This window comes from Falco cherrug, chromosome 1 (genome assembly GCF_023634085.1).
Source record: "Falco cherrug isolate bFalChe1 chromosome 1, bFalChe1.pri, whole genome shotgun sequence".
NCBI lineage: Eukaryota > Metazoa > Chordata > Aves > Falconiformes > Falconidae > Falco > Falco cherrug.
The window spans coordinates 110,329,513-110,341,451 of NC_073697.1; the positions used below are offsets into that span (position 1 = coordinate 110,329,513).

Here is an 11,939-nt window from a genome sequence, read left to right on the forward strand (position 1 = left end):
GAGTGTCCAGGCTGTGCTTCTGGAGCGTGGGCAGAGGTGGGGTGGGAAGCGAGGCAGGAGGCTTGAGGAGGAAGCCCACACTGGAATTTGCTGCCTCGGTAAAGCCTGGTCTGAGCTGCCTTGAAAGCAGGGGAGGAAAGGCAGCCGCTCCAGTCCTTCTGGAAGTGTTTTGTACCATATCAGAGCCATAAATCACATTCCCGATGACTCTTGCGCAGTTTTTAGAGTGGTGTCCAGCAAAATCCAGATTTCTTTAAAGTACACTTTGACATCTGAGAGTATTTCCTTTTGGATGTTTGGTCCCTCATTTCATAACATTTATCTATGCTAAATTTATTAACAAATGCAGAGGGAAGCGCATTATTCATTCGATATCCTTTTGTACCTTAATGTTTCCTGGTAGTGTATCAGCTGGTAATCTGAATGTAACTTCCTTCTTTCTTATTGAGAAAATCCTGGTTGTTGTGGAAACCAGATTTTTTTTGTCCTTAAACCAGCTGTTTCAGTCTGGTAAGTCTGTGCAGGTGATCCTCTTGAAAACCCCTTACACATTTACATTAAGATTCTGTCCTTTCTGTACTGGTCGTCAGTCTGACCTTGTAAGCACCGGTATATACTTAAGTCCAAACAAATTGTCTCTGTAACTACATTAGTGCCCTGTCGCTTGTCCAACAGTTACTATGTTTAAAGTATTTGTAACAGGTTGGTTTGATCCCGTTTTTTTTATTTTTGTTTCTGGCCAAATACAAGTTACCTATTCATTTAGTGTCTGCTATAGTTAGTCCTTGAATCAACTTCCAAGTGAGCTGCACCTGTCCATTACAAAAAACAATAGTGAGATTTGAGGCATTGTTCCTTGGTTTATGGACATCCTGTGGGTAGTTTGCCTAAAACCAGCTGGGTCAAGGCCACTCACTGGCCTTGTTCCTGCCTCAGTGAGCCACTGGCTTGTGCTGACCTTTGAACTACCTCATTCATTTTAATTTCTAATGAAATAAAGGCCTTCTTCCAGGCTCTGACTATTTACATAATTGGTTTTATCAATAAAATAGAAAATGACTACTCCACCTTCTAATATAACTGTAGGGGATGAATATTTGATAACAGCTGTTCACTTCCTGTCACTTTGACCCTCTTCACATCCTGGGGAAAAAAAAACAAACCACAGAGGAATCCAGCCATAGATCAAAAAATGAAGGCTTGGTTTGGGAAAGGGTGTGAGAATTTTAGAACTGAGGTCAGCAGTGAAAAACACTAACAGGAAGAAGCCTAGAGATGCCTGAAATAATTCCTGTCAATCTCTTCTCCAAAGCAATATAAGGGATTATAACAGCTAATGCAACAGGTACACTTTTATATTCACCTCTTTAAGCCATAAATAATAAATGTACTTGTATAAAGAATGAATAAACGGGTCTATGTCATTCATAGGCGCAATAAGCGCCTGCTGTATTTGCTTCATGCTCAGAATTGTAAATAGATAGTGATAACGTAAGGTTATTTCTGCAATAAAGTTACCTACTGATAGAGCAGTGTAATAACCCATTGCTCGCTTCCTTGTTTCTGAGAGGACCTAGCTGTAGCTGTCCTTAGCTTTTTAAAAATCTATTACGTGTCCTGTGGAACACGAAGAAAGAGTATGCATTCCTGGGACTTGGTTATTTTTTCAGATATGGAGTTACCTATTCTCATTTCTGATAGTGGTAGAAGTTCTCAGTCTGTTATTTGTTTAGAACGCTAGGGAAAATAATTTCTATGTTGCTAAACATCCTGTGACTTTTGAAAGAGGGAGAACCTACCATACTGTCTCCCTTCCTGACCCTTTGTTCCTTTCAAACTTGAATTGCCTGTGCTGTTTATCTTAACTTCTTGTGCAATCTTTCCCCCAGTTTCTTCTGTGAAAATACCCAAGTTAAAGACAATGGTTGAAACTGAAAAAAACACACCACCAGAAAAGCCCTTGTGATCAGAACAGGCCCGAGCTCTGAGCTGCCAGAAAGTGATTTAGTGGGGGGAAAAAAAAATTAAATATCACAAATTATATTCTGTAACCACAGTTATATGTAGTTTTGAACTTCCAAACAACTCCCATTTTACTGAGCAGTATAGGGCTGGAAGCATGGCTGTGTAGCTGAACTATGTTTGTTGTGCCTTCCTCTTTTGAGAGAGAGTTCCTAAAACAGGAATTGGCAGAGCTGAGTGAAAACAAAGCAAACCAGACCGAGTTGTTGGATTATGTACTGTGGTCTGCAAGAATATTGTCAAAATGTTTTGCCATAAATGCCAAGTGTCTTTTTTGTAAGTTATTGGGTAAATATACCCAATCTGCTTTCCCCTCATCTTCCCTTTTGTGTTCTCCCCACTCACCCAGTGAACAATTCTCATTCCCCTGTATATTGAATGATTTAGCTGTTGAAGCACCAATATAGCTCTTAATTTACACAGGTGATTTTTCTGCATGAACTAGGACTAGACTCAACTCTAATGTGTGCTGAAGGTTGCCCTACTACTAACAGGCAGTTGAAACTTTTATTTTTTTGGCAGGAGAAGGCATGACATTAACATTGCTTGTGAAATTTATCAGAATCCATTGAGACCTGCATTGACACAACCATGCTGGTGACTGGCCATTACTAAGGGTGTATTTGAGCCATTACAAACTCGGCCTCAGTACTTCCTTATTTTCTTCAGATTCAACCGTACAGTCACTTGAATCCTGTCAGGAAGTCTGTTTGCTATTCCAGGTGGCGTGTGCCAGAGCTGCTTTGAGAACAGGGGCTCCAGGGGGGATTTTAGTGTTTCTGTACCTGGCCTGAACAAAAGTGAAAAGGTAATTTAAACTAGGCAAGGAAATAAGGGTAGCACAGAGTGTCTGCTGTGCTCTAACTGAAGCCTAGCAGAGTTACAACATCACTTTTGCATCCACCACTGATAATTCATTAATGATTTAAGATCTAAATCAGTATTTCTGACAGGGCAAGATTTCTATGTGGGCATTGCTAGTCATAATGCAAACGTCTTTGACGTATTATAGTGTCATACTATGTACATGCTCATCTTTGTAGTTAAAAGTTCCGAAATAAAAGGCCTCTATTTCATTAAAAACAGCACTAAAACCTAAAGGGAAACTGTAAGATTTGCCCATTTGTCAAAGGAAAAGTCCTTGAGACTTATTGTTTTAACTTTTTTTTTTTTAACATACCTATTTAATAGTGAGTGAGATTATTTCTATGGGAGAACAGTGTGGAATAAGGGGAAGAACAGCAAGAATTCCAGAAGCTCTCCCTACCATTAAGTGAAGAGCTAACAGAGGCAGCAGAAAGCTTGGTGTTCCAACATAATCCTTAATTCTGCTGTACTCTTTTATTTTATAAGCAGCATCCAGTCTGTGCCCCCACAAGCTACTGCAGTCACCCCTTCCCGTCTAGCTGGTGCAGCTGAGTGTTCGCCGACTGCAGCTTCGCAGGGGCACCACCTTGTGGGGCTGGTAAAATTGTGCAAGAAAAGAGCCCATTTTTTAAACTGACTTTTACAATTATACAGTCTACTGTGTTTATTATATTACAGGCTCTTACAACTGAAATCTACCAGCAATTCTCCTCCCAAATATGTTTAAATTAATTAAAACCCCTACCTGCTTCTAACTTGTAGGAACAAGAGCAAGAGTTGAAGTTTTGCTTAAACCTACAGTTCCCCTATAACAAATAGCCAAGACCTCTGATGTGCTATAGGGAATATTTTTTTTTCAAGTGGTGGGTAACACCACTTGAAAACATAGCACAGAGAAGTGGCCAGCAAAGCCTATAACTCATTATAATCCCTAACATAATTTGAGGATGACAAGAAAATTAAGAACCCTTCATACCTTTTTTTAAAAGTTGCTTCAAAACTTCCACGATCTTGTCAAAGTTGAGGTCCTTAAAATAAAATTTAAGTCTTACTTGGCTTTACAGGAACAGGTGGCACACTATTGTACCTTGAATGATACCCAAATGGAATTTGGATTAAGAATTCTGATACTGGGCATTTTTATCAGTATTGAAACATTCGTAGGGCAAAGTGTTACAATGAAAAATTCCAACTGGAGGATCAAGAATGCCTTAGTACTGTAGTCAAGCAGAGATTTAATTTTTATCACACATTAGTTCGTGATAGTTTAGATGCTGGGAGTTTAGCCTGGAGAAAAATCCTTCTGTATAGACATTGTTTATGAAAAATATCCAAGGGCCAAAAATTATGTTTGAAGACGTAGCTACAGTACATAGCAAATGTGTTAAAAAGCAAGCTATTTATTATAGGAAATATGAATAATATCTGTCCATATTAATATATTCAGTTCTTACTATTCTACCACATGCACACACTGCTTACAAGACTGAAAAATAGCTACAGTCCAGTGATTTATATACTTCAGGAAGCTGATCGAAGGTTTTCCAGTGCTGGGTTCTTTCAGGAAAGCTCTATTTCAGACCACTTAAAAAAAAAAAATAATCAAAGGATGGTGTAACTGGAAATAACTTGTTCCAGAGCTGTGAAGCTGTCCAGGAAATCTTCCTCTTCAATTCCGTATTTAGTATACTGGTGAATATAGGCTCTGGTGTTGAAGTCACAGTTGGAAAACGGGTAAGACATTAGAAATCAGTGAAGACTATGACACATGAAATCAGATTGTATAGTTACTGTAAAAACTTCAAACAATGATTGATTTCCACCCAATAACCATGCTGGTTAGTTTTTACTGTGCTCTTTTGAACTCATTTTGTAATTCATGTTATTGGTAAGTTATGACTTGTTTCTAATAGGTTTTATAACTTTGTGTATTGCTTAAGGAAACAACATTGCAGCTAACAAAACTGGGCTGAGAAATGGAAAGAGAAGTGATTATTAAATGAGAAAAGTAATTTCTAGATTTGAGATGCAAAGCCTAAACCTGTGTGTGCAAGACAGCTTGCTTCTCATCACTGATGGTTTTGTAACAGGTGGTAAAACTAGGAGCACAGTTAGTGGCAGCAGTTTTCCTCTTTTGGCTTTTAATTGCAGAATTTCTATGTTTGAAACTCATGTTTAGCAGACATCTGCTGTGACATGGAATAACCTTGGCTTCATGATGATCACAGTAAAGAGGCAATTCTTTTCTAGATTTCTTAGTTCTATTGAAAAATCAAACTAATAGCATAGGAGCCTTAGTAAACATGCAAATCCCCTATATGCTTCTGAATTGAGCAGGATCCTTTTTCCTGAACTGTGTCTGTACACCATTTAGAAATGATAGGATCAGTAAAAGAGTTTCTATATGTTATTTTTAGAATGGTCACACTGGAATGCACTAGATTTGGGGAGCTGAGAAACCAAACTGACAGCACTAGAATGTGTGGTCTCACTTAGCCACAGAACGTAAGCACTGTTCTGCGTTCCTCCCCCTGCCATCACGTTTCAAGCACAAAAATGTTTCCCCTAAAGTGTGGGAACAGTCTCCATGCTAATTCACCATTACTTTACTTTCCTGAAAGAGCAAGCTGTATTCACAATGATTTTGCTACCACTGAAGAAGATACTGGCAGTTATTAGTGAAGTATTGGCATAATTATTTTCACTTACTTGGAAGCAAACATATTCCAAGCTTTTCCTACAACATTGTCAAGAGGTTTCAGCAGGAACTGGCTATTGCTGACCAAAGAAGCAGACTTTTCATACTTGTTAAATGCTCTTGGTGTTTTCCATGCATGAAAAGCATCCTGAGGGTTTAGCCATGATGTATATAACGAGGGATCCCAGAAACTTCCTGTAGCGGAATACAGCCCTTTTAACAAATGTAAAGCTACAAGGTCCTACATCTTGGCGTCAGTAGTCCTGTGTGACCTAACCAATGCTTGGCAGATCAGTTCAGGCCTTCAAAAAAACCTGCAGTGGTCAGCCTGTTGAAAATATAACTGTTTTAAACACTCATTAGATTAAGTAGAAGCTTACTCTTGTATCAGTACTTCATCTGCAAGCTATGCTCATCATTCCAGAAGCAGCTACATATATTTTCAGACAATACATCCAAGAATCCTCTCATATATGTGGATTTCAGTGTCTTCCTCCTTCCCTGAAGTGCTTCAGGGAACACAGAAGCTGGTTGTACATAGAGCAACCCTAAGCAATTAGACAATTTGGCCTTGGACTTTAAAATGTTTCTAGAGGGAATACTGACCTTAGTAGTCAAATATATGGCCTTGGATTTTTTCACTTTCCTCAGATATGGTTGTAAAGAAAACAGTGAGATGTGAATCAAGAATCACCGAGGTACTGTGTTTTTCCATCTTACCTAAGTCTACGCTGTGCACATCTTTTCCTCGCAGGATAACCAGGTTGGCAATGGAAGTATTGAAATGCAGCGGCTTGTTTGTGGAACAGCCGGAGGGGATGGAGGAGCCTAGATGTGGTGGTCGTACTTGCCAATCAATACCTGTGAGATTTTTGGCAAAAAAGATACAAAAGCAAATTAACGTTTCATGCAATATGGATTCAGACTAGCTGAAGAGTTAGTGACCAACATTGTGCCCCAAGCTGAGATCGTATTAGTTTGTAGCTTCTGCATGATAATTAAGCAGCAATTACACAATTCTCAGAGAAAAACAGTGCTAATCCAGCAGTATTTGCCTGGTGGTCACTAGCCTTGTGAGAGAAAATGGATGCTTGTTTCTATACTTAGTGATCTGCCTGCCCATTCTTTGCATAACTGGAAACTACACTGAATTCCCCATGTAAATGATATGGAAGAGCTAAACATGCTTTTTATTAGTAGAAGGTGTAAAAAGAAAAAGCATAGCAGAATGAACTATCCAAGGAATGTTCCAAATGAATCATGTAAATTAAGCGCAGGGCCAAGAACTGTTGATTTGTTTTGCGCATTTTCAATAGTTATAATTAACTGAGATGTCTGGGAGCAAAGACGGGAGCAAGCCAGGAGCTGCTGTGGCAGCTGAGTGAATAGTGAAAGGAGCAGCTGGCTATGTAGGGGCAAATTCCTGCTGTCTGAGGGCTGCAGCTCGCTTCTGAACTGACTAAAACTAGTCAGTGAGCTCCACAAAACAATAAGCTTTATTTCATCTGTAAAAATAAATGCTTAGTGAGTCATGGATACGGAAGATGCATGAATGCTTTTTACCTTCCTCCATTTTAGCATTCGCAATGAGCATCTGCCTTAAATGTTTGATGAGTCCGGGCCAAGTGAATGTGCTATAAGCGAGGGAGTTTTCAGGCATCTGAGGTATGTTACGAAGACCCAACATCTTGAATTCAGGATGTGGAACTAACGTCTCCATTAAGTCTCCTGAAAGAAGAAATTAACAGCTGCTCATGTTTGACAAAAATATTGCTTGGGCTAGCTAAAATAGGAGAAGAGAGTGAGGAATTTTACAAAGACCTAGCAAGTAAAGGTAAGAAAAAGTGGGTTATATGAAGTTTTAATTTGACAAATACATGGACACACATCTGACTAAGTAATGCAAACTTGCTGCGTACTACCAAGTTCTATACAAGCACATTAGTAGCTCTTACTTTGTAATTTAGACTTGTCTTGCTTTATAGTCTGGCTCAAAATCTCAAAGACCCTATGCACCACTAAAAAGATCAATAGACAAATATGAAAGTTTTAATTTCACAAGCAAAACTCTTGGCAATATGGGTAACTTTCTCTACTCCCTTAAAGATACAAAGGTCAGCTTGCTGCTACTAAGTTGTATACTAGCCTGTCTTCTGCCTGGGCAAAACACAACACTGATTTCATTTCAGTTCATACAAACTTCTAACCTAATGTGAAATGTAAAACTTGGTCCAAAATTGCTGTCCTGCACAAATTTCCTCTGAAATGTGTCTGTAATCTTTTGAAAAAGGAGAAACAGGGTTCTTTCAGTAAAGAATGAAACCAGAAGCTGGGGGATCTATTTTTGACTCTGCTACAAAACTGGGATTGAAGTTATGATTTAGTCTTTTGCTTCACTTTTCCTATCTTAAAACTTGGGATGTATCCGAAAACTTGAGGAAGAAGACTGAAGAACTTATATTCACAGCCTGAAATGATTACAGAAAGGTGTGTGAGAATGCATTAGGCAGCTATATTATAGTTAGATACCTAATGGGTTTCTGCTATAAAGCAAGCCACCTTCTCCTGCGTAAGTGGGCTGGAAAACACTCCCCAGCTGATGGGCAATGACTTGATTTACATCCCTGAAGGAGATCTGTTTAATATTCATCAGCTGAGCACAGATCTTGTGGATGACATCATTTTCATGAACAAGAAGGGCATCTGATGACTGGTACAGATGTGACAGAGTCAAAACAGAGTTGTAGTTTTGAACAATGACCTGGAGACAAACACACAAAAAACCACACACAAATGAGAGCCAACCAACTTAATCTCTTTCTAGTTTATAATCCTCTGGCTAGACATTTCCTCAGTTATGATTTAGGAATTGGTTCATTTTATTTGCCAAAGTGCAGAATGAGGTCAGGAGCTAGCAGATCTTTTTAATGGAAAAAGAGCAAGACCTGTGAAAACCATGTTATCCATCTCACTTCATACAAACATGCTAGAATAAAATCTGTCTGGGAACCGATTATAATGCTGAGATGCTATCATAACAGAAGATTTTCTCATGAAGAAAAGCTCCTCATGAAATTGCATTATACTTTAGCACTTTGACTATAAAGCACTTTTTTCTTTGTGAAATGACATGTGCCAAATATTAGGCAAACCATTCACTAGCTGTGTTACTTTCTGTCACATTTAACTTTTTAAAAGTAAAATGTACCTCTGTTCTTGTTTATTTCAGTTGCAGATATTTTAGGTTTAAAAGTAAATAGTGATTATAAATTTGTAGAATATCTCTGGGAAATATGACATTCACCTCACCAGTGCTGTAGGGCCAGATAACATGGTTCAGTATAAATGAGGTTGGAAAAGCGTCTCTTAAGCACTGGGTCACAAATGCTCCCAAGCCCGATCCTGTACCACCGGCCATGCTCATTATTGTGAAAAATCCACTGAGTCGATCACATTTCTCTGCTTCTTTTTGTACCAGGTTCATTATTGCTTCTTTGTGTCTAGGCCCATGAACAGAATAACTGTTGAACAAACAAAAGAGCAAGATGTGGCAGGTTATATCAAAATAAAGGCAGAAATGGTGAAGCTATTCATAAAGCATACTTTTATTTTTATTATTTACATCACCTCGCATCGTGTCATCCATTCTATCTGCAGTAAACAATTCTCAGCGGTGACATCTATTTTGCAAGCCACCTGCTTATAAACTGTCCCTATTGTTTCCTATTCTTAAACCAAATGTATTCACTTGATTGTAATTTTACATTTTCACTGTAAATACCAATTCCACCTTGCAAAAAGCAGTTTAGAAATTTCGCTGCTATATATATTACTACTTTAACTTAAAAATAAATCAAGTTAATGTAATGTACTCTGTACCTTGCACAGCTGCAACAGTACCATTCCTAGAGTGTCTAGACAGCTCATTAGCCTCTACAGTTCCCTTAGTGAAGCTTGAAAACAATTGCCCGTACCCATTTGCCCAGTTGTTCCCAGACCCTTGCTTCTGACAGAAGTGTGAGTGATCATCGTATTTCCAGCAGCCAGACCTGGCAGCCATTGATAAGGTCTGGCCAATTACTTTAGGTTCCATGTCAACAAGCACAGCCCGGGCAACAGGTACTGGATAGGAAGGAAAACAAGAGAATAATGTTTGATAATGCCAATGTTAGAACTTGCTTACGTAAGATGGGTGGACTTGCACCACGGCCCAAACTGTATTCCTTCCACGCACGTCAGCCAGGCTATAAATGGGACAGTACAGGCAAGTACAGAAAGGAGGACTTGGCAATGCCCTGGATTTCTGGTTGTTTCAGAGACCAATTCAAATACTGTAAGTCTTTCAGGAAAGCAACCGCTTAATGCGTTTGGTAACACCAAATTCAGATACTCTGGGTCCTACGCTGTGTTATGATTTATCTACAGTAGAAAATGCAGATGTTTGGAAGGAAAGATTATGTGTATATATGTGTATATATATATATGTTGTTTCCAGCTGTGTTACTGGCAGACTCACTCTGTGGTCTCAGACACTTTTTCTGTACTGATTTTGCTTCTGGGGTTGTTAGCAATGTCATGAAGGAAGATAGTTATGACAATTCTTCAAGACCAAAGGTAAAACTCATTCTTCAACTGAAGGTAAAAGACTTGTATTATTTCTGTACTCTTATCTGTACCAGACTGGAAACCAAGACTCTCTGTGGGAAACACTTAGATGCTGTACCTTCAGATTCCTCCTCAAAGAAAAAACGCTCTTTGCAAGTATCATGGTAGGATTCATTCTCCTTCTTTGAACACAACCCATGCGCACCACGGGCGTCACTGCAGATAGTGTTAAACACCTCCCGACCAATCTGATTACCACACTGACCAAGCTGGACTGTGACTATTGACATTCTTCTTCACTTTGTATTTAAGCCTAAAAAAGAAAAGTATGCCTTTAGTAACTGTGGAAAAGATAGGGCGGGGAGAAATTCTGACAAATAGATCAGTTTTGCAACTTTTTGAGAACCTCTAGTGAGAAGGAAAAGGCTACCCTAGAGCCACTGGCTGTTTCTGGGGAAAAGCAGACTGTCAGCACTTTCTCCTGAATATCAGAAGAATGCAGATGGCAGTTTATAGGAAATCAATCCGTTTACCGTTGCTATACATCTGGAGGGAGCTGAAACCAACCACACAGCAAGCCATGTCTTTTGTTTCTTTCTTTTGCTTAGTAAGGCAGGATAGAAACAAATAATTGTAACTCAAACAAAGTTACAGGATTAGGCTGTAAAGGCATAATAAGAACGTGCCATATGCCTTTGGAAATATGAAGCCTGTTCAAAAATCGACCCGATTTCCAGTGCTGTACTGCTGCGGGCCTGATGACAAAATCTGCTGAGGTGACAAAAGGGTTCCCTAGAGCATCACCCTTGCTGCCAGCACAGAGCGCTTGACGCAGTACTGGTATGTTTTGACTTTTTTTCCTCCACTCAACATTTTGCAGTAGCTCCTGTTTCTCACTTGTTTCCTTTTACAGCAACAACGTCAATTTTTTTTAAACGCACTTCATTATTCTGGGCTGCTATTTGCTCATTATCTGCCGAGCTGCGCTGCAGCCCTTCTGTAGCAGCAGCATTCCTGGGCAAGCGTCAGTGCCCGTCACCAGACCCTGCTGCATTTCGCAGCTATTTTTGATTCCTGTGCACGATTTCAGCGCTGCTGCCAGCCCGCCCCTCGCAGCCTGCGGCCGGCCGGGGCGTGTGTTACTGCCAGAGCCAGCTACGCCTCACCGCAGAAAATTATGTCAATGGTTTTCAGATAAGGCTCGTGTACGACACCCCCGCGCCTGTCATGTCGCTCGCCCCTCCGGTGCCGCAGCCCCAGCCCCAGCCCCAGCCCGCACGGGGACACCCCCGAGCCCCGCCGGGGCCTGGCCAGGGCCGCCCGCCCCCTCAGACCGCCATGTTCCCGCCCCCTCAGGCCGCCATGTTCCCGCCCCCCGGCCCTCCCGTCGCTCGGCCACCTCGCCCTCTCCCCAGCCTTTCTCCCCGCTCGGGCCCCCCCGGGTGCCCGCGCCCCGCTGGCCGCCGGCCCCTCCTCGGGGCTGACCTCCGCACCCCGCGCTGAGGCGCCCGCGGCGCATGCGCAGCCGCCCGGCCCCACGATCCCCTGCCGTACCCGGACGCGCCTTCGAACGGCCCGCTCTGCGCATGCGCAGCGGGGCGCCGGGCAGGCCGGGTCCAAGGGTCAGGCCTGCCAGCTTCACCGAGGGCTCTGCGCATGTGCCCGACCGGAGGCCTCGCTGCGCGCTCCGCGCATGCTCTGTGCCAGGAACGAGGCAGGCGGGCGCGCAGGGCGCAGGCGCAGCCCC

At 41.3% G+C, this 11,939-nt stretch overlaps 1 protein-coding gene across 5 annotated transcripts; it reads right to left on the reverse strand.

Moving 5' to 3' along the window:
• Positions 1–2,515: 2,515 nt before the first annotated feature.
• TUBD1 (tubulin delta 1) lies at positions 2,516–11,899 on the reverse strand. Of its 5 annotated transcripts, none has more exons than XR_008733698.1 (10): positions 11,747–11,899; positions 10,311–10,505; positions 9,562–9,709; positions 8,892–9,108; positions 8,117–8,348; positions 7,151–7,315; positions 6,308–6,448; positions 5,599–5,782; positions 3,866–4,594; positions 2,516–2,812 (listed from the first exon to the last, which is right to left on the reverse strand). XR_008733698.1 is itself a non-coding variant. In XM_055719398.1 (9 exons), the coding sequence occupies exons 2-9, from the start codon at positions 10,480–10,482 to the stop codon at positions 4,492–4,494; spliced, it is 1,362 nt and encodes a 453-aa protein (XP_055575373.1). In that variant the 5' UTR covers positions 10,483–10,505; positions 11,678–11,832; the 3' UTR covers positions 2,516–4,491. The 5 variants fall into 5 exon arrangements, 1 of the variants encoding a protein (XP_055575373.1); XR_008733697.1 differs by having other exon boundaries at positions 11,678–11,832; XR_008733699.1 differs by lacking the exon at positions 5,599–5,782 and having other exon boundaries at positions 11,678–11,842.
• Between the last annotated feature and the right edge of the window lie 40 nt (positions 11,900–11,939).